General features: G+C 45.5%; 1 protein-coding gene and 1 pseudogene across 7 annotated transcripts in view; one reads left to right on the top strand and one right to left on the bottom strand.

Annotated features, from left to right (window-relative positions):
* The window catches only part of ATG13 (autophagy related 13), a 34,651-nt gene extending 18,052 nt beyond the window's left edge, over positions 1–16,599 (top strand). For 2 of the 6 annotated variants that reach the window (XM_080931657.1, XM_080931652.1), the window contains 14 exons: positions 1,472–1,518; positions 2,357–2,497; positions 4,647–4,687; positions 5,705–5,801; positions 6,117–6,215; positions 6,595–6,685; positions 8,343–8,441; positions 9,104–9,214; positions 9,538–9,674; positions 10,723–10,837; positions 11,178–11,255; positions 11,622–11,738; positions 12,187–12,315; positions 14,639–16,599. In XM_080931657.1, the coding sequence (XP_080787783.1) occupies positions 1,472–1,518; positions 2,357–2,497; positions 4,647–4,687; positions 5,705–5,801; positions 6,117–6,215; positions 6,595–6,685; positions 8,343–8,441; positions 9,104–9,214; positions 9,538–9,674; positions 10,723–10,837; positions 11,178–11,255; positions 11,622–11,738; positions 12,187–12,315; positions 14,639–14,716 (1,380 nt within the window). In that variant the 3' untranslated portion in view covers positions 14,717–16,599. The remainder of the gene's footprint in view (positions 1–1,471; positions 1,519–2,356; positions 2,498–4,646; positions 4,688–5,704; positions 5,802–6,116; positions 6,216–6,594; positions 6,686–8,342; positions 8,442–9,103; positions 9,215–9,537; positions 9,675–10,722; positions 10,838–11,177; positions 11,256–11,621; positions 11,739–12,186; positions 12,316–14,638) is intronic. The other 4 variants (XM_080931653.1, XM_080931655.1, XM_080931654.1 and 1 more) reach the window with 4 other exon arrangements.
* Positions 16,600–18,417: 1,818 nt separating this feature from the next.
* LOC308431406 (large ribosomal subunit protein uL30-like) lies at positions 18,418–19,282 on the bottom strand (annotated as a pseudogene). Its single transcript has one exon. The product of its transcript is annotated as a large ribosomal subunit protein uL30-like (transcript).
* Between the last annotated feature and the right edge of the window lie 665 nt (positions 19,283–19,947).

Below are 19,947 nucleotides of genomic sequence, written 5' to 3'. Positions count from 1 at the left end.
CCTGTGTGCTAGTATTAATGGTGTGTGCTACTACCTACCATCCTGCTCAATATTTTACCTCAATGCTAAACCATTGTAACTTTTTCATTTTAAAAGCAACAGATTTTAACTGTAGGCGTTCTAAATTTACTTAAAATCTCAAGTAATATTGGTGGATAAGTAGATAAAATAGCATAGGGTTGTTAATCTACCTAGCTTTAATGCTTTAAGACTTATTTTAAATACAAATGTTTTGTTTCTTTTTTGGGAACTAAATTATGGAAGGTGGGGTAGAAATTCCCAAATATTTACCACAACAGATGTCTCTTAAAAACAGCACCTGCGGAATGAAGCGAAAGGTTCTCCTATCCTTTCATCAGGGTGGGTTAGAAAGATGTAGACTAGGCTAGCCTGGGCAGCAGGTACAAAGCCCTGACAAGGTGTTAGAACCACATGTCTTGTCAGGAATCGGGCTCCCAGCCCCATACCAGCACTGGGGAAATTGAGGCAGGGGGATTGAGAGGTTTTTAGCCAGTCTATCTTATATGAGACCCTCCGGTTACAATTTTAATGTTATGTACAGCCTAAGTGATCGTCAAACTCTGTCTCAAAAAGCAGAGCCTAGGGTTGGTGGTATGGCTCAGTTGGTGAGGTGCTTGTCACCAAGTCTGATGACTAAGCTTGCTCCCTGAATCCTGTGTAGTAGAAGAGAACAACCCCAGGTACAGTAAGGCACTCTGACTTCAGTATGTGTGCTGTGGCCCCACCCCCACACTAAAAACAAATGCAATTTAAGGAATAAGGTGTGAACTGAAAGCCTGAATTTTCTAATTCATCTTCTTTAATTTTAGAAATTTGCTTAAAGAGATTGAGGATGTATACAAAGACTATGTGTCAGTGCGTGCATGCCTGCTGGGTGTGTTTTCTTCTAGCCCTGTTTATGACAAAATCTCAGATAGTTCAGACTTGCATTAAGCTTGCAGAGCCAAGGGTGACCTTGAACTCCTGATCCTCCTGCCTTCACTTCCCAAGTTCTGGGGTCGCAGATGTGGACCACCGTGCCTTACCTTAATGCGATTTATTTTTATCGTACTAGTTAAAAAAAATAGAACTATCTCAAAAAATATGAGAGTTGACCAGATAAAATGATAGTCATAGTATATATACAGTGTAGCCATGAACATGGAATGTGGAGATTCTGCTCATAAGACAGTGAACATGAAGCCAAATTACCATGAACATGAATTACCAAAGACTCTCCTCTAATTTTTAGTTAGAACAAAAATTCTGTGTTATGTTTGTTGAAAAATAAGATAAAAACAGTACATATAGCATAATCCAACTTTTTAGAAAGTTGCTGTTTTTAAATAAGTTGTTTTTTTTTCTTTTTGTTTTTTTGTAGTCTCCAGTATTATGATTGTATGATGCTTTACAGGAGACAGTTCAGAGGATTTTTAATAATTGAAATGTATTTTTCCTGTCCCGTCTGTAGGGAGATTCCATGGAGTTGGAAATTTGGTGTCTTGAAATGAACGAGAAGTAAGTGTTTCTGTGTCAAGACTACTTGGTTATGGTTGCTGAGGAGAAACAATGACATCATGTGAAAGCAGGCTTTGTTGTCAGCCACAGAGAGGCATTCTGATCATTCAGCAGAGGCAGCAGGCTTTGCTATGATTTGCTTCATGCTTGGCTTCCAGCCTAGCACAGAGATGACCTTCAGAGGGGGTCTGTGTCCAGAGCGACTCACTCACGGCAGAGAAGGGAGCCGCAGCAATGCTGCAAAGGATTTCTTGTTTCCTCGGAGTACAGCTCGTTCTGATTAAGCCCCTGTGAGATGCTGCAACATGGCCAGTCTGTGTTCTTGTTCTCAGGGCAGCCACCGGTGAGGCCTCCGAACCACTCTCTTTACACACTCAAATGGGCTGGCACATGTTACCTCCTTCCCTTAGTTAGGTTAGCACTACCTGCTTGAAGCTTGAGTTTTCAAATAGAGCATGTGTTGACTATGGACATTTGTTTTTCTTGAATAGAAAGCAGTTTGATAGGTTATTATCCAAAATTTTTGTACCAAGTAAGTATTTTTTCTCCAGATTTTTGGTATAGAATTAAATAGCTCATAAGACAGGACCTTGAAAATAAGCAGCAGGTTGAGTGTAATTTGCAACATTGCTGGCTTATTTTTATACTGCTTTTTTTAAAGTAGATAGAAACATAGTGGGTTCTGGTGCTTGTCTAAGTCTAATTCAAAAACAAAGCATACGCTGACTTACTTCAGCAGTGTGTTGGTAGAGCTCTAAGTGTGTCTTTAGTTCAGAATGTGTTTTGCAGAGTTGCAGCGTTCCAAAGGATAGACTAGCAGTGTCTTTGTGTTCCTCAGGTGTGACAAAGAAATCAAAGTTTCCTACACTGTATACAACCGATTGTCACTGCTGCTGAAGTCTCTTCTCGCTATTACAAGGGTGACGCCAGCCTATAGACTCTCCAGGAAGCAAGGGCATGAATATGTAATTTTGTACAGGTAAATATCAAGAATCTTGGTTGACTTCTCAGCCTCCGTACAGTGCACGTTGTCTGGCGTTCAAGTGTTCTGTGATTGCTTATACTTAGTTCTACAGTTTTGCAACTCTCACGAAACTCAGCTTTTCAGTCACCAGGCTCCCTGTCCTGTCCTTTTGTCTCTGAACTGTTCCAGCTCCTGTGGGATGGAGGAAGGCTTCCTGTCTCACTACTGTTTTAGCTGTTCCGGTGCTTACTATATAGAGTAGGATGGGCTCGAACTCACAGATCTCCTCCTGCCTCTACTTCCCATGTGCTGGGACTGGAGGAAGATGTGTGCCACTAAGCCCAGTCAATTTTAATTTTTTTTAAATTTATTTTCTTTTAAGATTTATTTATTTATTTCATGTATGTTGGTACATGGTAGCTGTCCTCAGTCACACTAGAAGAGGGCATCAGATCTCATGTGGTTGCTGGGATTTGAACTCAGGACCTTTAAAAGAACAGTCAGTGCTCTTAACTGATGAGCCATCTCTCCAACCCTTTTATTTTTGTTTTTTTTTTTTTTTTTTAAGATTTACTTATGTAAACAGTGGCCTGCCTGTATATATGCTTGCTGCCCACAAGAGGGCATTAGATCCCATTACAGATGGTTGTGAGCCACCATGTGGTTGCTGGGATTTGAACTCAGGACCTCTGGAAGAGCAGCCAGTGCTCTTAACCACTGAGCCATCTCTCCAGCCCCCAATTTAATTTTTTTTAAAGAAGCTTTTGCCAGGTATGCTCACATGCCTATCTTCCCATCACTTAGGTGATGGAAGCAGGAGGATCAAGAGTTCAAGTTCATCCTCAGCTGCTTAACCCTATGTGGCCATCCTGAATTACATGAGAACAAACAAGCTTTCCATGAATGAGTCATAGCCTCTTCTCTTCCAGAGCTAAATTCAACTTTTTGGTCTGACAAACTGCTAATTGAATTTAAGAATACTTGTCTGTAGCTGTAAGGAACTAGTCAAGGTTAGCCTCAAGTGTTGTCTTTTGGGGTTAGTAATTCACCTCCACATGTTTTATTGAGTTCCATTTTAGTGCAAGCACTTTATGAGGTACAGAGGTCCTGTACTTAGTGGTGTGGTTGTTTTTTCTCCTGTGTTGGAGGGGGGGGATGGTGTTTTTGAGACAGGCCTTTTCATATGGCCTTGGCTGTCCTGGAATGTGCTTTGTAGACCAGGGTGGCCGAGAACCACAGACTGTGCATGGAGAGGACAGTAGCTGACCAGGCCTAGGTGGGCAGGGTGGAGCATCAGATCAGTCCCCTTTCTTCTTTGCCAGGTAGCCTTATGGGGAGGGGATGTAGTATAGTGTGGGAGCAAGATGGGGAAGCCAGACTCCTAAGTCATTGAGAAAGCTTTGTGGTGGAGATGAGCTGTTGATTTTAGCCTTTGTCAAATGAGGAGCTGACCTGTAGGACTGCCATATTAGTATGGAGGGACCAAAGAGAGAATTGCCATTTATACAGAAACAAACTTACTGAGAATGTTTGCCAAGTCATCCTTAACTCCCTTGACAGTTCTCTGATGACATACGCATATTTCTTTCTCAGACATCCAGTTGTGTGTTTGTTGAAAGTTACTAGACTTTAATTTGACTGTAATAAATCTCTTTTTAGTCTTTACTCATTTCTTATTGTGTTTTCTTTCACTTTTCTTTTGCTATGGCAAAAGCCTTATAAGAAACAACTTCAGGGTGGATGCAGTGTCCTTGCCGCAGGTAAAGGACCTGCTATAGAAGCTTAGGTGTTTATGGAGGTGCTGGCCATTTCTGCCATCTCAGCCTATTTTCCTCATCTCTGTTTCTCCCTTCCTCTCCCCATCTCTTTTCTCTTTGTTTTTGAGACAGAGTTTCTCTGTGTAGCCCTGGCTGTCCTAGAGCTCACTGTGTAGACCAGGCTGGCCTTGAACTCATAGATCTGCCTGCCTTTGGTTCCTGAGTGCTGGGATTAAAGGCTTAAGGGTCATCGTCTCAGATGTAGCTGTCACTTAGGCCCATGGCTTAGTTGAAGAAAGTTATCCATGCAGAGGAGGAAAGCAGACTTCTTTGGGCTGTTTCTTGGTGTTTTAGCCATGGCCTTTGAGAATATAGTGGGGATCATTTCTTCTTTTCATTCCCTACAGGATTTATTTTGGAGAAGTTCAACTGAATGGCTTAGGAGAAGGTATGTATGCATTCAGTCCAGAAACATTTGTGGTGTTAAACACTGTACTAACTTCAGAGATGGGCTCCTGCTGCTTGGATGGGTTATTAACCTTGTATAACAGAGCATAGCTTTGAACTGTGTATATGGTAAGGAAGCACAAGGAGGCAGGTCAGTTGACTGAGGAGCTACTAGGGTTGAAATAATAATTTTTTAAAATTTTTAAATGAGATCATTTTATTTATTTGTTTGTTTGTTTGTTTGTTTATTATATGAGTACACTGTAGCTGTCTTCAGTCACACCAGAAGAGGGCACAGATCTCATTACAGATGACTGTGAGCCACCATGTGGTTGCTGGGAATTGAACTCAGGACCTCTGGAAGAGCAGTCAGTGCTCTAACCACTGAGCCATCTCTCAAGCCCCGAGATAATAATTTTTCAGAAGCTTCAGCAGGAACTCAGTATTTGTATCTCCATCCTCTCCCCTCTGCTGCCCTTTCCTTTCCTTCCTTCTACTCACTTCACCTCATCTCTGTTCCTCCTTCCCCTCCTGCATGCTGATTGAGCCCTGTGTCATTAACCCAGTGCTTTTTCTTGTGGTTTGTCTTTTGTGGTTTACCTCTGCCTCTGCCCTCTGCTTTGTCCTGGGATTAAAGACATGTGTGCCGCCAAATCCCACCTGTCTTTTGGGGTTTTTTTTAAACATTGAGTCAATAGAGAGTATATGATAATGTGGGAACACACAAGAATGAGCTCGCTTTCCTCACATGCTGAGTAAGTAATGCCAGTGACGGTACAGCAGGCTGGCTAGGAGTTATGTCAGTATTCTCTGGACAAAAGTTGGTATTTCCAGGCTGGAGAGCACTGACTGCTCGTCCAGAGGTCCCGAGTTCAAATCCCAGCAACCATATGGTGGCTCACAACCATCTGTAATGGGATCTGATGCCCTCTTCTGCTGTGTCTGAAGACAGCTACAGTGTACTCATATATAATGGATAAATAAATCTTAAAGAAAGCTGATATTTCCTCTCTTCTAGGCTTCCAGACAGTCCGGGTTGGAACAGTGGGCACCCCTGTGGGCACCCTCACTCTTTCCTGTGCTTATAGAATTAACTTGGCCTTCATGTCTACCAGGTGAGGAAAAGGCTGGGGGTCCATAAGAACTTTCCCAAGGATGTTAGAGCTCTGCCTCCCCAGAGCGCCAAGGCTGTCATTGAGCTGACAAACACCCTTTCTAGAAGAATGCATTTGGGAGAGGGGAGAGCATCACTGTCATGGTGGAAATTTTAAGAGTCCCAGGCAAGCTGTGCAGAAGTAGAGTCTGTGGCTTATGTCTAGAGACTGCAGTGTTAAGGCTGGGGGTAGACCTGACATAGCTCTGAGATGACGCCATCTGTGGACTTGGAGGGAGAAACTTACAAATACTACTTTGTGCTTATTGCATTCCAGGCAGTTTGAGAGGACCCCACCTATCATGGGGATTATCATTGATCACTTTGTTGACCGTCCCTATCCCAGCTCCTCTCCTATGCACCCTTGCAATTACAGGTAAGGACTGAGAAGATGCTCCCCCAAGCTGCAGCTAAGCAAAAGCAGCTACTGGACATGAAGGTAGAAATGAAAAAGCTAGTTTCCTTCTTGCTGTTGCCTGTTAGGCACAAGGCCTAAGCCACAGTGTCTAGGAACTTACTGGGTGTTCAGGATCTTGGCAGTGATGTCACCTTCTCCAAGTTATTTGGGGACTACAAGATGTCAGAAGATTGTGAACTATGAAAAATAGGTTGTGGTCTGGCTTTATAATCCCTGCCTAGAACTTTATGACACGGCTCCCAGCCTATCCTAACCACTGTTTGCATACTTTCTGAAGTCGGTACCATGGTTATATAAACTCCATCATTGCTCCTTCCTTCCACCCTCCCCACGGTAGAACTGCTGAGGATGCTGGAGTCACATACCCATCAGTGGAAGACTCTCAGGAAGTGTGTACCACATCTTTTTCCACATCCCCTCCCTCCCAGGTAGGAAAAGGGTTATGGGCTGTGTGTATTTGTGTGGGCCTTAGGGAATGCTGTCCAAACTTAGCTGTGCCCTCTGGTGAGGTCGCTATAACCTGCATGTGTAAATTTAGTTGCTCCATTTCTGGTTTTGTTTTGTTTTGTTTTGTTTCTATTTGAAATAGGGTTTCTCTGAGTAGCCTTGACTTTCCTGGAACTCATTCTGTAAATCAGGCTGCCCTCAAACTCAAAGAGTCTCCTGAATGCTAGCATTAAAGGTGTCTACTATTCTCCAGGCTTACTTTCTTAATAAGTAATCATTTGGATTCGCAATAGTGGAATATGTACCAAAGAGCCAGTAATTACTTAATATAAAATTAAAAGCAACAACCAAAGCACTGCTTTTCTTAAAGCTAACGCAGTCATCTGCCTGCCCACATTCTCTATCCAAGCATTTGAACCACTAACTTTTCTGCATAAGCGAGTCTTGAGTGGCAAACATATTCTTTCAGTAAGTCATGGCCCTGAATTCTGATGCCAGCATCCTCAGAGGAAGCCCAGCCACAGCCTTACATGATGGGCATGGGCTGAGACTGATCACCCACACTCCAGGTTCCTTTACCTTCTGCCTGTTTGCTTCATCCTCTTCCACTTCGACTCTGTTTTTGAGATAAGTGTTTTGCCAGAGCACACTCTGTGAACCAGGCTGCCTTTGAATGGCTGTGGCCATTCTCCTTTTCTCTGCCTTCTGAGATTACAAGCATGCACATCATGACTTCTTTTGTTTGTTTGAAACAAGGTCTCAAAATTTGCAGTGCAGCCAAGACTGGCTTTGAATGCCTGACTCTCCTGTCTCCACCTCCAGAATGTTAGGGTCAGACATGTGTCACCAGTGCTAGGGTCAGACATGTGTCCCCATGCTCAGCTACCAGTTTGTTAATGGGGAGGTTTGTTGTTTTACATTAAAGTTTTTTACTACATTTATTTATTTGGGGGGGGGGCTAGGGTATGCCATTTATGCCCCATCTGGCAATCAGATTTAAAGCTGAAATAGGAGAACCCCAGATAATTAGCATGTGTATAAAGTAGCTTTGGAATCCTAAATGTTTAGCACACCCAAGCTTTTATTCTCAAGTTCTCAAAACTGCTAGACTATAAACACACACACACACACACACACATACACACACACACACACACACACACACACACACACCCTCTTGCTCCCAGGATGACATACAGAAATTAATAAACCTAAGTTTATTAATAATATGGCCAGCAAATTTCAGTTCTTTACCACTGTCTCTGCAGGAGGGCTTCCTGATCAAGGCCAGGTCCTCAGTTGCTGAGGTTTTTCTCCATGTGCTCTCGGCCTCTCCTGAGTGGGCTGTTCCCTCACTTCCTCCCACACCTTTCAGCTAACCACAGACTGATGCTTGGCTCAGGCTTCTGTTTGCCATGTCACTCCCATTTGAGTCGGTTGGTTTCCAGCTGCCTGTCAAAGAGACAGGCTTACATGGCACGCCTGAGATAGCTTCGGAAGCCAGCATGCACTCTGCTCCCTGCCTCTCAGTTCTCTGTCCAGCTACTCACTGCTGCCCCTTCTGGAAGTTTTCCCACTTCTTTCTCAAGTCCCTTTTCTTTTTTTCTTGTTTCTCCTGTCTTTTGTGTCTGTGCACAGTGTGTGTTTACTGTCACAAAGGCACATTTTCAGACCCCTACTCCTGTGGTGACGGACACTCTGAGGGTCCCCATGGCAGGACTGGCCTTTTCCCATCAAGTGAGTTCATAATGGGAAAATGGGGATATGATCAGATGGCTTCTTTCTACTCACAAAACTGAAAACAGTACAGAGTATAGCTATTTAGTCCCCAAGTGTTCTGTGGGATTATTTTAAGGCTTGGTCATTGATTTTTAACAGGACAGAGCCCCAACCCAGCAACCAAAAATAGTGGTTTTTATTTACCCCTCATCCTTCTGTTAATGTGAAAAGCACACAGAGTTATTTATATCAGATTTCCAAATAAACAGTCCAAGAACTGGTAATCTTTCTATTTTCAATATAAATAGGAGCCTTCTGTGCCCAAGGGTGATAGAGGTGTGATTAGAGAAGATTGTTTTAGTTTCAAATGGATCTCAGGAACAGGGAGAAAATAAGATGAGTTGAGATGAGCCTGAGGCGTGTGCCCAGGGGATCTACTGGGCTGGAAACAGGGAACTGGGGAGCTCTAGCGGCCTTTGGGAAGCTCTAGAGCTGGAATCCTAATCCCAGATCAAGCAAGACTCCTTTTCCTTACTGAAAAGGGCCTGCCCACCCCCCCCCCTTGCCCTTCATTCCACTGGGACCTGTTCCTGGCTCTGCTGAGCTCCAGCATGGGTCACATGCTAGGATTGCCTTTTCTCCCTGCCTTTCCTTTGCCCCTCTGTTTTTCTCTTGCTCAGCTCTCAAGCTCTCGCCTTTCCTATCAGCCTGCTGTCCTGGGCCTTGGATCGGCTGACCTGGCTTATCCAGTAGTGTTTACTGCTGGCTTAAACACTACACATGCTCACCAGGTACCTTTCGATTGGGGAGGACCATGGGCTTCTCAGGACTGCCTCTCCTGAGGAACAACAGAGTAACTTTAAGGACTTAAATGATTTTGTAAGGGGTGGATCCTCAGTTTTCAGAAGGGAATGGCTTTGCCAGGGCTTCACTTCTCTCTGCCCTTCTCCCTTGTAGTCATCACCACGCATGTCTTCCCGTAAACACATCCCAAGAGAATTAAGGTCCGTGATGGCTACCTACATGGTGGAGGCCCTAGTAATAGAAAAGCTTATGAGGTTCACCAGCTGTTTAGCAATGCCATTGTTCATTTGCCTTTCTCTTGCCTCCAAAGCCGATGATTCCTGGGAAGGAAGGTGGAATGCCTCTTGCTTCCAACCACCCTGCTCATGGTGCCCAGGCTGATCAGGAGAGACAGGTGATGCACATGCCTTCTGATGGGACCCACTGTGCTGCCACACCCTCGAGCAGGTGAGTTCCATCATGGCTTCCACAGTTCAGGTCATCCAGGAACCTGGGTACCTTGGTACACACAGACTTTGGCTTGACATTTTTGTCCTTAAGGGGAAAGCCTTCAAGGTCTTTGAGAGTCTGATATTGCAGCTTGTATGTAAGGAAAGTACCTGGGGTTTAGCTGCCAATAATAGCAAGGCTTTCCTTTTTTTTTTTTTTTTAACATTGCACATCTGTGTGTGTGCATGCATACACACACATACACCACATACAAACACTTTGCACCCTAACTGCAAAGTGCCTGTCCCTTCCTACTACTCTAAGCACTGTCTCTGGAAAGCTGTTCTTCCCTGTCCCCCTTGACGTGGACAGCCTTAGCACAGTAAGAATAGCACGCCCCTCCCCCTGGAACCTTTTCACCACCATAGTGGTGGGAGGGGAAATCTTTGGAAAAATTGTGTGTGCCATTCAGGGAAAATAGTTTCTTTTATTCCTGTCTGATCAAATGTTAATCTTTTTTCTCCCCAATCACGATCAGAGGAAGATCTATTGGTCAGCTGTCACCCCCGTTTTCTGATCTGGACTCTGATGATGATGTCTGGGGTAGCTGGGTGGTGGCTCTGACTGTCAGGTCTGAGGAACTCGGATTCCTTCTCCTCATTGCTGAGAGTAGAGACATGAATCACTAAACCCAGCTTTAAACTATAGAGCCTTATGGTATTTTTTTTTGGTGATCAGAAACAAGGGGGCTACAATGTGAGGTTGGTTATGGTATTGAATGCTAACCTGTAGCTGTGTGAGAGTTGCTTACTGTGTCTGGCTAATGTGTTTGATTGTTGCTGACATTTCTGATAGGATTTTATGTGAGCCTCACACTTTTTGCAGTGTAAAGTTTCATTCACATATGTGAACATTTTAGTCGTTGAAGCAAGTAATCTTCTTCCAAGCCAAGAGTCGGACAGTAGCAGCAGCCAGATGTGTTCAAGCTGTGGCTCTGCAGTGACTCCAAGGTGACTAGAGATGTTGTGGTTTGAGAGTGAGCACCCACTTTCCTTTTCTTCTTTAGTGAGGACACGGAGACAGTATCTAACAGCAGTGAAGGACGGGCCTCACCCCATGACATCTTGGAGACTATCTTTGTCCGAAAAGTGGGAGCATTTGTCAACAAACCCATCAATCAGGTGATTCCTCTGCTACTGCCTAAGTGCTTGTCTGTGTTCTTAGAGTGCGGTCCTACAGAACTACTGAAATGCTTGCAAAATTTGTGTGTGCAAGTTTGTCTTTAAAGAGGAGTAATAACCTGTAGACCTGAACTTCGATTCACTGTTTCTCAGTAACTGTGACTAAGCATTCTCTACCATATTCCCACAATCCTCTGCTTTGAACATATGTGATAGGGAACAGGGAGGCAAGGAGGCCAGTTAGTATGATTGGCCTAGGCTCTTGGCTGGTAGCCTGTAAAAATTGTGTGCTGTGGGGAGGGGAAACAGACAGGAATGCCTCTCTCTTTTATCTCTTCAGGTGACTCTGACGAGTTTGGACATACCATTTGCCATGTTTGCTCCCAAGAATTTGGAGCTGGAGGATGCTGATCCTATGGTGAGCTTACTAGTGACCCCGAGTTTTCAGTAGACGGTAGAGTGCTCATCTTTCCTGGGCAGTCACAGTCTTTCACAGGACTTCAGCCAGGTTCTGTGGCTTATGGATTTGCAGCCAGCATTCATTCTTATTCTCATTCTCTCATTCATCCTCTCTCTCTATCTCTATCTCTTAACTCTGTCTCTCTCTGTGTAGCCCAGAACAACCTCCAACTTAAAATTCTCCTGTCTCAGCCTCCTGAGTGCTGGGATTCCAGGCATGCACCTTCATGCTCTCTCAGCAGTATATGTCTACCATAGTGTCAGACAGCTCACAGTGACCCATATTCTACTCATGGAGTACTGACTCCACCTTCTTCCAAATTAGGTGAATCCCCCGGACTCCCCAGAGACCACCTCTCCCCTCCATGGCAGCCTGCACTCAGATGGCTCCAGTGGGGGCAGCAGTGGCAACACACATGACGACTTTGTTATGATTGACTTTGTAAGTTGCCGTCACACCCTTGATCTTTGCTGCTCTCTAGAGAGTAAACGTAGAAGCATCTGTTACCTGTGAACAAGATACTCACCTCATGATAGGTAGGCTACAGGGGAAACATTTGGAGGCCTGAGGACAGCAAGGCTTTTAATGCGATGTCTTTGCTTGAAATTCAGCTTGGATGGGTTTTCCAAATCCCTTTCCTTAGGAGGAGTTTGAAGGTTCTAAGGGTCTAGGTCATAAGCCCAACCAGGGGGAGGAATGGCATCATCAGGACTAGAGCATAGTCCAGACAAGCAAGGTATAAGACTCTTCCTCCCCCTTAGATAAGCCTAGAAAACACTTTTGCTGGCTTATTCCCAAAATGGAGTCTTGAGCATAGATTAACTCTTCTTTGTTTAAAATCCTTCATGGTTCAAATATGAACTAACTCGAGTTTGTGTTGTTTTTAAAGAAACCAGCTTTTTCTAAAGACGACATTCTTCCAATGGACTTGGGGACCTTTTACCGTGAATTTCAGAATCCCCCTCAGCTGAGCAGCCTCTCCATAGATTTTGGAGCTCAGTCTATGGCGGAAGACTTGGTATGGACACCCCTTTCCTCCCAGGGCCCCTCCTCTAGCCTCCTGTTCTCATCTGATAGCCTCTCCTTTGCTACGAGTCTAAAACCTCCTCCCTGCCATCCCGTCCTGCCCTTGCCTTCTGTCTTTGCCGAAAGAGAAAGGAATCATTATCTGGCTCTCACACTCTGTCACACTTTCAAGTCCAAGGTGCCTGGCAGTTGTCCTAAATTGCCTTGAGCTTGGTTTTCTTTTCACAGCACCTTAAATATACTTACTATGTGTTTGTGCATGTGATGTGGCATGGGGATGGACGTGTGCATACCATAACATATGTGTGGAAGTCAGATCAGAGCACTGCTTTGTAGAGTTGATGTCTCCTGCCTTTACCTGGGTTCCAAGAACCAAACTCCTGTTCTTAGGATCACACAACAAGAGTCATACAACTGGCTCTTTTCTGCACTTTCTTGTTGTTGCTCACACTTGTTGGGCCTGCTGTTTACTGCCAGGCTGACACCTGTGTACTAGCCAGAGGAACACATTGGTCCTGAGTAAGGGTCAGCAGTCTGGTTGCATCCTTAGAGGGCTTCCTTCTACAGTCAGCTCTTTATGTACGCTGGGCCCTATAACCTGAGACAGTGACTTTGATCACAGTATCTCTGCATAAGACATTTCCTATTTCTTGAATCTGAAGAGCAGAAGAGTGCCCTGAACAAGCTGCAGACAAGGTGCTTATACTCTGAGATGACAAGGTCTCACTATCTGAGGTAGGACTGTGTGCCCTGCAGAAATCTGAGGCCCCGGGAAATGTTCTTGCTTTGATTTAGCAGAAAGCCATGCCTAACAAGAATGGTAAGGAGAAGACATTACGTATTAGTGTGGGGGGGGGGGGAGTTGTATGTTTTTGTCATAGAATTTCATTGCCCTGGCTGAGAATTCACTATATAAACCAGGCTGACCTCAAACCTAGCGATTCTCCTGCCTCTGCTGGGATTCAGAGTATGTCCTCATACCTGTCCTTAACTTAAATGGGGCTAAGTTCCAAACTAACACATATATACTCTCACACACTTTTTGTCTGTCTGTCTGTCTGCCTGTCTGATTTAACTGGGAACAAACCCTGGGACTTGTCTATGGGCCCTACAAGTGCTCTACTACTGAACTGCACACCTCACCCCTACCCCATCCAGCAAAACATAGCTAAAGCTAAGTGTTTGACCATGAGTCTTATAAAATAGGTGTTAATAACAGAAGGGAACATTTTTGATTGAGTGACTTGCCTATAGCAATAATCAGAAAGGTTTGATCCTGAAGTGGGGAGCTCTTGAGCTTAGCTGTCTGATAACTTGCTTGTACTTAGACAAAACAAGATCCAAGGGTTCCAGTTGTGACCCCTTTGTCAATGCTAGCTGAGGCTTACCTTTCACCTGGGCAGTGGCTCCCAGACTTCCCTCAGGTGTCAATGCCACTTTAGTGTCTAAAGTCACCAACATTCCCTTATGTCTGACCCCATTGTGGAAGGTCACCCTGCAGTTTAAAGCCTGCTGGTGTATTTCTGTAGCTTAGCCCTGATCAAGAGGCAGGCAGCCTCTGGGGAGGACCAGGTCTTAGTTAAATCACACACTGCTGGACAGGCTGGAAGCTCGGGATTCTGTTGTTCTTCAGCCATGCACCTCTAGGCAGTGTAAAGGGTCAAGTGTCCAGACCTACCACAGACTTGTGTCAGCCTTAACTTCAACGCCTGCCTTGTCTCTATTTTCCCAGGGCCTTTTGACACCCACAAAGTATGGAGGGGGTTCTCTTAAAACTTCCCAGGTTCACTAAACTCTAAAGATGCAGGGTTTTGGCAGAGGAGGGACACACACCTTTAATCCCAGCACTTAGGAGGCAAAAGCAGGCAGATCTCTGAGTTTGAAGCCAGCTTGGTTTAAAGAGTGAGTTTCAGACAGCCAGGGCTACCCAGAAAATCTTGTCTGAAAAACAAAACAAAAAAATCTTCATCTACCCAGTTTGATTCTATCGTGGGTGTGTGGGTGTGTGTTATGCAAAGGACATTTCATCTTTATTTTCCCATTGTCATGATTTTGGGCTTTTTTTTTTTTTTTTTTTTTTTTTGTGCCTATCTTACAAGTTATGGTTCACTTGGATTCATCAGGCTCCTGTGCAGCCCTGTGACACCCCATCCCCCACCCCCAGACTTGTCCCCTCTCATCCCATTGTCTGCTCAGCTGCTCTGCCTTTTAGTTAGCCTGGCACTGCCCACTTCTTTTTCTGATTTTTCCACTGATGGCTGACTGGCTGCCTCTTCAAGGCCTTCTGGAGTAAGCCCCTCTCCTGTTTGCTACAGGACTCCTTACCAGAGAAGCTGGCCGTGCATGAGAAGAATGTCCGAGAATTTGATGCCTTTGTGGAAACCCTACAGTAAAAGTGTCCCGAGTGTCTCCAGCACCCTTTTTCTGTGGACCCAGCAGAGAAACTCCTCTTCCTCAGCTGCTCCTCAGCCTTCATGCTCTTTCTGGCCAGGTGAAAGGCAGGGTGGTTCCCCTCTGGGACCTACAAGTCCCTGCTCTTGGACTTCCTGGAGACTCATGGCAGCAGTCAGGCCCAGGGAAGACTCTGGCTGTGGAGCTGGAAGCTAGCGTTAACAGCTCAGCAAGGACTGTCCTCCGCTGCTTCACAAAGAGTGTCATCTGTTCTTCCAGCTACCAGCCTTCTGCCTGGGTCTACCCTGAGGCCCCTACCTGCTTGTCCTTAACATCACCTGGCATTCCTACTGGTGGCTGGGATACTTGGCAAGGCAAAAAGAGGAAGCAAACCCAGGAGACAAGCAAGGGGAAGGAGGGCCCTGTGTCACCAGTAGTCCCTGGACCACCCTGCTCTCCCTCCCTTCTTTCTCCCTTCCCATCCCTCCATCCATACTCACTCCCCTTCTCCACCTTTCTCTTTCTCCTCTCTCTCTCCCACCTTCCATCCCTTGCCTTCCTGGGCCTGTGCTTTTGACAATATGACAGGCCTCTCTGCCTAAAATGACAAGTATTTGAAAGCTAGCCACCATCTCCCAAAGGCTATACCAGCTGGTTTCTAGAATTCGTTATTGAGAGTCACAGAAAGGTTCTGTCCTCCTCATTGTCCCTCAGTCGCTGCTGCGTGGATATAGAGCATGGTAAATATTTATTACTTTCAGAGAAATCAGATTATTTTATAGAAGTATGTCTGAGGTTAGCAGTTCCACCGAGGAAGGAGGAAGATTTCTTCTGGGCGGTAGGCCTCCCATGAAGATTCCTCAGAACCTGTGCTGCTGCTCAGAGGATTTTCCTGTCAAATCTAAGGAAAGATCAGGAATGGGTCCGACAAAGGCAAAGTAGCCCCTTCAAGCTGTGTGTATGGTACTGAGCAGGCATCAGGCTTCCTGGCATGCTGCTGCTCCTGCTAAGCAAGCATTCTCTCGTGACATAGCATCTGTAAAGTGACTGGCTCTGTTCTAGCAGCCCAAGAAATCTCGGGTCTGTTCAATGTGATTACTCCTCAGAGGTGTGTTGCATATGGTGCCCAAGGGAGCTCTGTGTATCCTGCTGCTCGAGTCCCTGAGCCTGGAGCAGGACTGGGGAGCTGTTCTTCCCTCCCTCCCTCCAATTCCAGAGTCTGTACATGGCCCTGGGTGTACAAGCTGGATTAGTTCCCTTTTGAGAAACCAAAGCTGAGCTTATGGTTGACTTAAACCTTCAGGTATTGTTGCTTGAGTAAGTCAAGTGCCTCTGCCAGGCTGCCCTGTTCCTCTGTCCCTGGATCCTCACTGGCAGCAGCTGTTACGCATTGGAGCAGGTGGCTCTCAACTGCTTGTTAGTAATCTGCATGTAACACTGGAGCCTTTCCCCTGTGCATGCTTTTGCTGCCACAGAGAAATGTGCCCAGTGGTGGTGGCCAAATGCCATTGCAGCCTTTGGGTCAGGGGCACATTCATGGCCTACTAAACCTGATTTACCCCCCCCCCCCCAGAGCCAGCACTAAAGGGGGGTGAGGGCACAGATTCTTTTAAGGGCTCAGCCTGTGGCCTCTCCAGACAGCAGCCTTTATGTCCCAGATTATTAGGGAAGAGGTCAGGGAAGCTGAGCAGAGAATTCTTCAAGGTGGCCTGTGCCCTTCAGCCCTACACAATGGAAGAGATGGGCTCTAGACCAACTGCAGCCAAGCTCAGGCTGGGACCAGGAGGTGCCTTTGAGGCTCCTCCTCCAGTGCTTTGTTGGGAAATGAGAGCTACACTTGGAAATATAATCAAGAGATTTCCAATAAAAAGTTTTATGTACTTTATAGCTTCCTATCCTAAACGTCTCGACAACTAGTCCACCATTCCCACCTGCAGCACTGAGCCACCCTCAGCTTTCATGAGGGAAGGGTGGAGGATTTCAGAGAGTCCTGAGTCTCTTAGGGCTGCGTCAGTCTTGGGACTTGATCAAGTACCTAACAGCCTTGGCTCTCTAGACCTTGCATTGTTCTCCAAGACCAAGATGTGGTTGAATATTCAGTGAAGAACTCTTATAAAATCTTCAAGGGTGGGCTGCTGTTACCAGCTTCCTATCCCTCAGAGAGCACACTTGCCACCCTGCCTGCAGGAGGGAAGGACAAGCCTCAGAGGATGCAGGAAGGGAGGTGGAGAGGCGTGGGCTGTATAGGTTTATTCTGACAGATTTCAGCAAGGAGTGCGGAAGAGCAGGGGAGCCCAGCAATAATTAGGTCTGACACACGTGCACCCCAGCCATGGCTACAAGTCTACCTCCTAGTGTAAGCTGCAGAGCCAATATATAAATAGTTCTGGATGCAAAAGCCAACTAGAGGTGTGTAGGCTCATTCCCCTGCACCCCAGAGTCAAGTCTGGCCCAAGGACAACAGTGGGACCAATGGAGAATTCTAAATCAGCCTATAAATAGGGCTGAAGAGACTGGAGTCAGCCCACTTTGCCAGTAAAAGCCTAGGTGCCCATGTATATTGCATCTGATTCAGACCATGACACTTGAGCACACAGCCAAAAACCAGAGCTGTCCAATCCTGCATCAGAAATGGTCACACCCTTGGAGCACCACCTTCAGCTGGAGTCTCCAGCTGCTCCATGGCCAGCAATGCGTCTGATTTGTAAAACACCTTTTGCCTTTGAGACCTTGTTGCTAAGGTTTGTTTGTTAGCACCTGAGTAACTGTAGAGGCCCTACCAGGATCCCAAGTAAACAGCTCTCCCTGGCCCTGGCTCTGCTATTTTCCTGGCTCACTGCCTCAAATAGTGTTGCCCAGCCTACAGTTGATCAGAGCTAACAAAAAAGGAAACCACCAAAGTCTTGTGTCTGAAGGCACCTGAATCAAGGCCACATTTGTGCAATGAGACTGCTCCTTTGAAGCTCAGGGCAAGTGCTTATAACCACTATCTTAACACTGCTGGAATCAGTGACTAACTAGGCAGCCTGTGTAAAACAGGAAAAGCAAGCCCACTCTGGGCCACCACAACCTGATGGCAATAGTTATCTGGAACCTGCCCTTGACAGCTGAATTTTAGACCTCCTGGTTGCAAAACATAAAAAGTCAAATGTGATGGTTCACGCTTAAAATCACTACATTCAAAAGGATCACAACAGAGACCAACCTGGCTACAAAGTGAGACCATGTCCCAAAAATCAACCCACATCTTGGGTGTGGTGGAACACCGAGTCAGGCAGATCTCTAAATTCCAGGCTCAAAACCTTTTTCCAGTTTTGGGGATAAGATCTACATTCTTGCAATTAAAGGTGTTCTGCCACAGTTTGAAAGTAATAACCATTTGAACCAAGCATGATGTCACAGAAGTAGGCACATCTATGTGAGTTCAAGACCATCCTGGTCTACAAAGTTACAGGGTAGCCAGAGAAACCCTGTCTCAAATGCCTCCTACCGCCAACACACAAAGATCTATGCAAAATAGGGAAGGAGAAACAAACTTTACATATCCTGTGTGAGTGCAGGGAAGGGTCTAACCTCCCAGGCCAAGAGTTGGGGCTTGGGAGGTGAAAACTGGACACCAGTCAGCTCCTACCTGAGGCTGTTTTTCTTTTTTTTTTTTTTTTGTCAAGCTGTGACTGTTTATTAACTGACCAGATTATAAAAATCCATGGGCAACACCTTAGTTCATATGTCTGATAAGCCTGTTTATCTGGTCTTCCCTGTTGCCAGCATCTCCACCTTCTACAAAGTGAGTTGTCTTTTTCTTCATTCCACCTGGGGAGGGTAATTTGAAGGGCCACAGGAAGTTATTTGCTTCCTTGAAGTGTTTCCCAACTGTATAGATCTCATGAATTAGATCCTCCATGCAAATGATGCCAAATTTACCAAGAGATCGAGCAATCAAGGAATTATCTGTCAAGGCAATCCGCTTTTTTATTAATTTTGCCATAGCCTCGCTTGTAGATGAGCTCATTTACTGACTTCAGGTTGGGGTACCCCCACGCAATGTATGGTTCCACAATCCTCAGCATGTTAATTGAGGCCTTGTTGAGCTTAACAAAGGTGCCGTTGAAGATCTGTCGAAGACGTAGAAGCTGCAACACCTTGCGCACCTTTGGGCTCACTCCATTGATACCCCGGATTCTGATGACAAACGCCAATTTTGGTTCTGCAGGAACATAGAAGTTTCCAGCCTTCCTTGCCATCCTAGCCATCCGAATCTCAGTGCGGTACAACTGCCTGTACTCCTTGTGACAGAGCTTTGACTTCTCATAGATGAGCTTCCTCCTCGCCTTCCGAAGTGTCTTCAGGGCAAACTTCTTCCTCAGGCGCTTAACCTTCAACTCTGCGAAATTCCTTCGCTTTTTCTTAAGGGTTTCTGGCACAGCCGGAACCTTTTTCTTGAGGGTTTTTGGCACAGAAGTACCCTTTTTCTTAAGGGTTTCTGGCACAACAGCAACCTTCTTTTTCTTCTCTGGAACAGCCTCCATGGTTGCAGCCGGAAAAGGAGAGGATGAGGCTGGTATTTTGTCAGAGACATCAAGACTTTATTTTTGGTCATCGGAGGAACGTTTTTAGACAGAGTTTCTCTGTGTAGCCCTGTCTGTTCTGGAATTATCTCTATAGACTAGGTGGTCTCAAAGGAGATCTACCTGCCTCTGTCCCCTGGGCACAGGTCACCACCACCCAGCTTAGAGGAACCTTTTTTTGGGGAGGGGGAATAGTCTTAATTGGGAACCAATCCTGAATCTTACTGCTAAGAGTGTCTAAGAGCATCAAGATTCAAGCCTAAGGATGAGCATGGTGGCATATGCCTTTAATCCCAGCATTCCGGTGGGCAAATTTCAAGTTTTTAGCTAGCCTGATCTGCATAGTTTCAGGACAGCCAGAGCCCTTCTCAAAAACACCAAGTTAAAAAAAAAAAAGATTTAAACCCTAATAGGGCAACAAGACCTATCCCAGTGTCCACCAGTCTGCTCTGATTACCCTTTAAATTTCCTTCACACCATCAGCTGGAAGAGGAGGCCCTGGTCCTGAAAGCAGCTGAAATGCTGCAGGCACAAAAATATGGTGACTTGGTACTTTCCTAACTAGAGGATGGTCAGACAACAGGACTCACTTAAAATAAGGAAACGAACTGTATTGTGAAGCGATATCTTCCAGGCAAAACATGGTTCTTTTAAAAAAACTTTTT

The sequence above is a fragment of the Micromys minutus genome, assembly GCF_963924665.1.
Source record: "Micromys minutus genome assembly, chromosome: 17".
Lineage (NCBI taxonomy): Eukaryota > Metazoa > Chordata > Mammalia > Rodentia > Muridae > Micromys > Micromys minutus.
The sequence above is the reverse complement of the archived record's forward strand: the minus strand, read 5'-3'. Positions and strand labels throughout refer to the sequence as shown.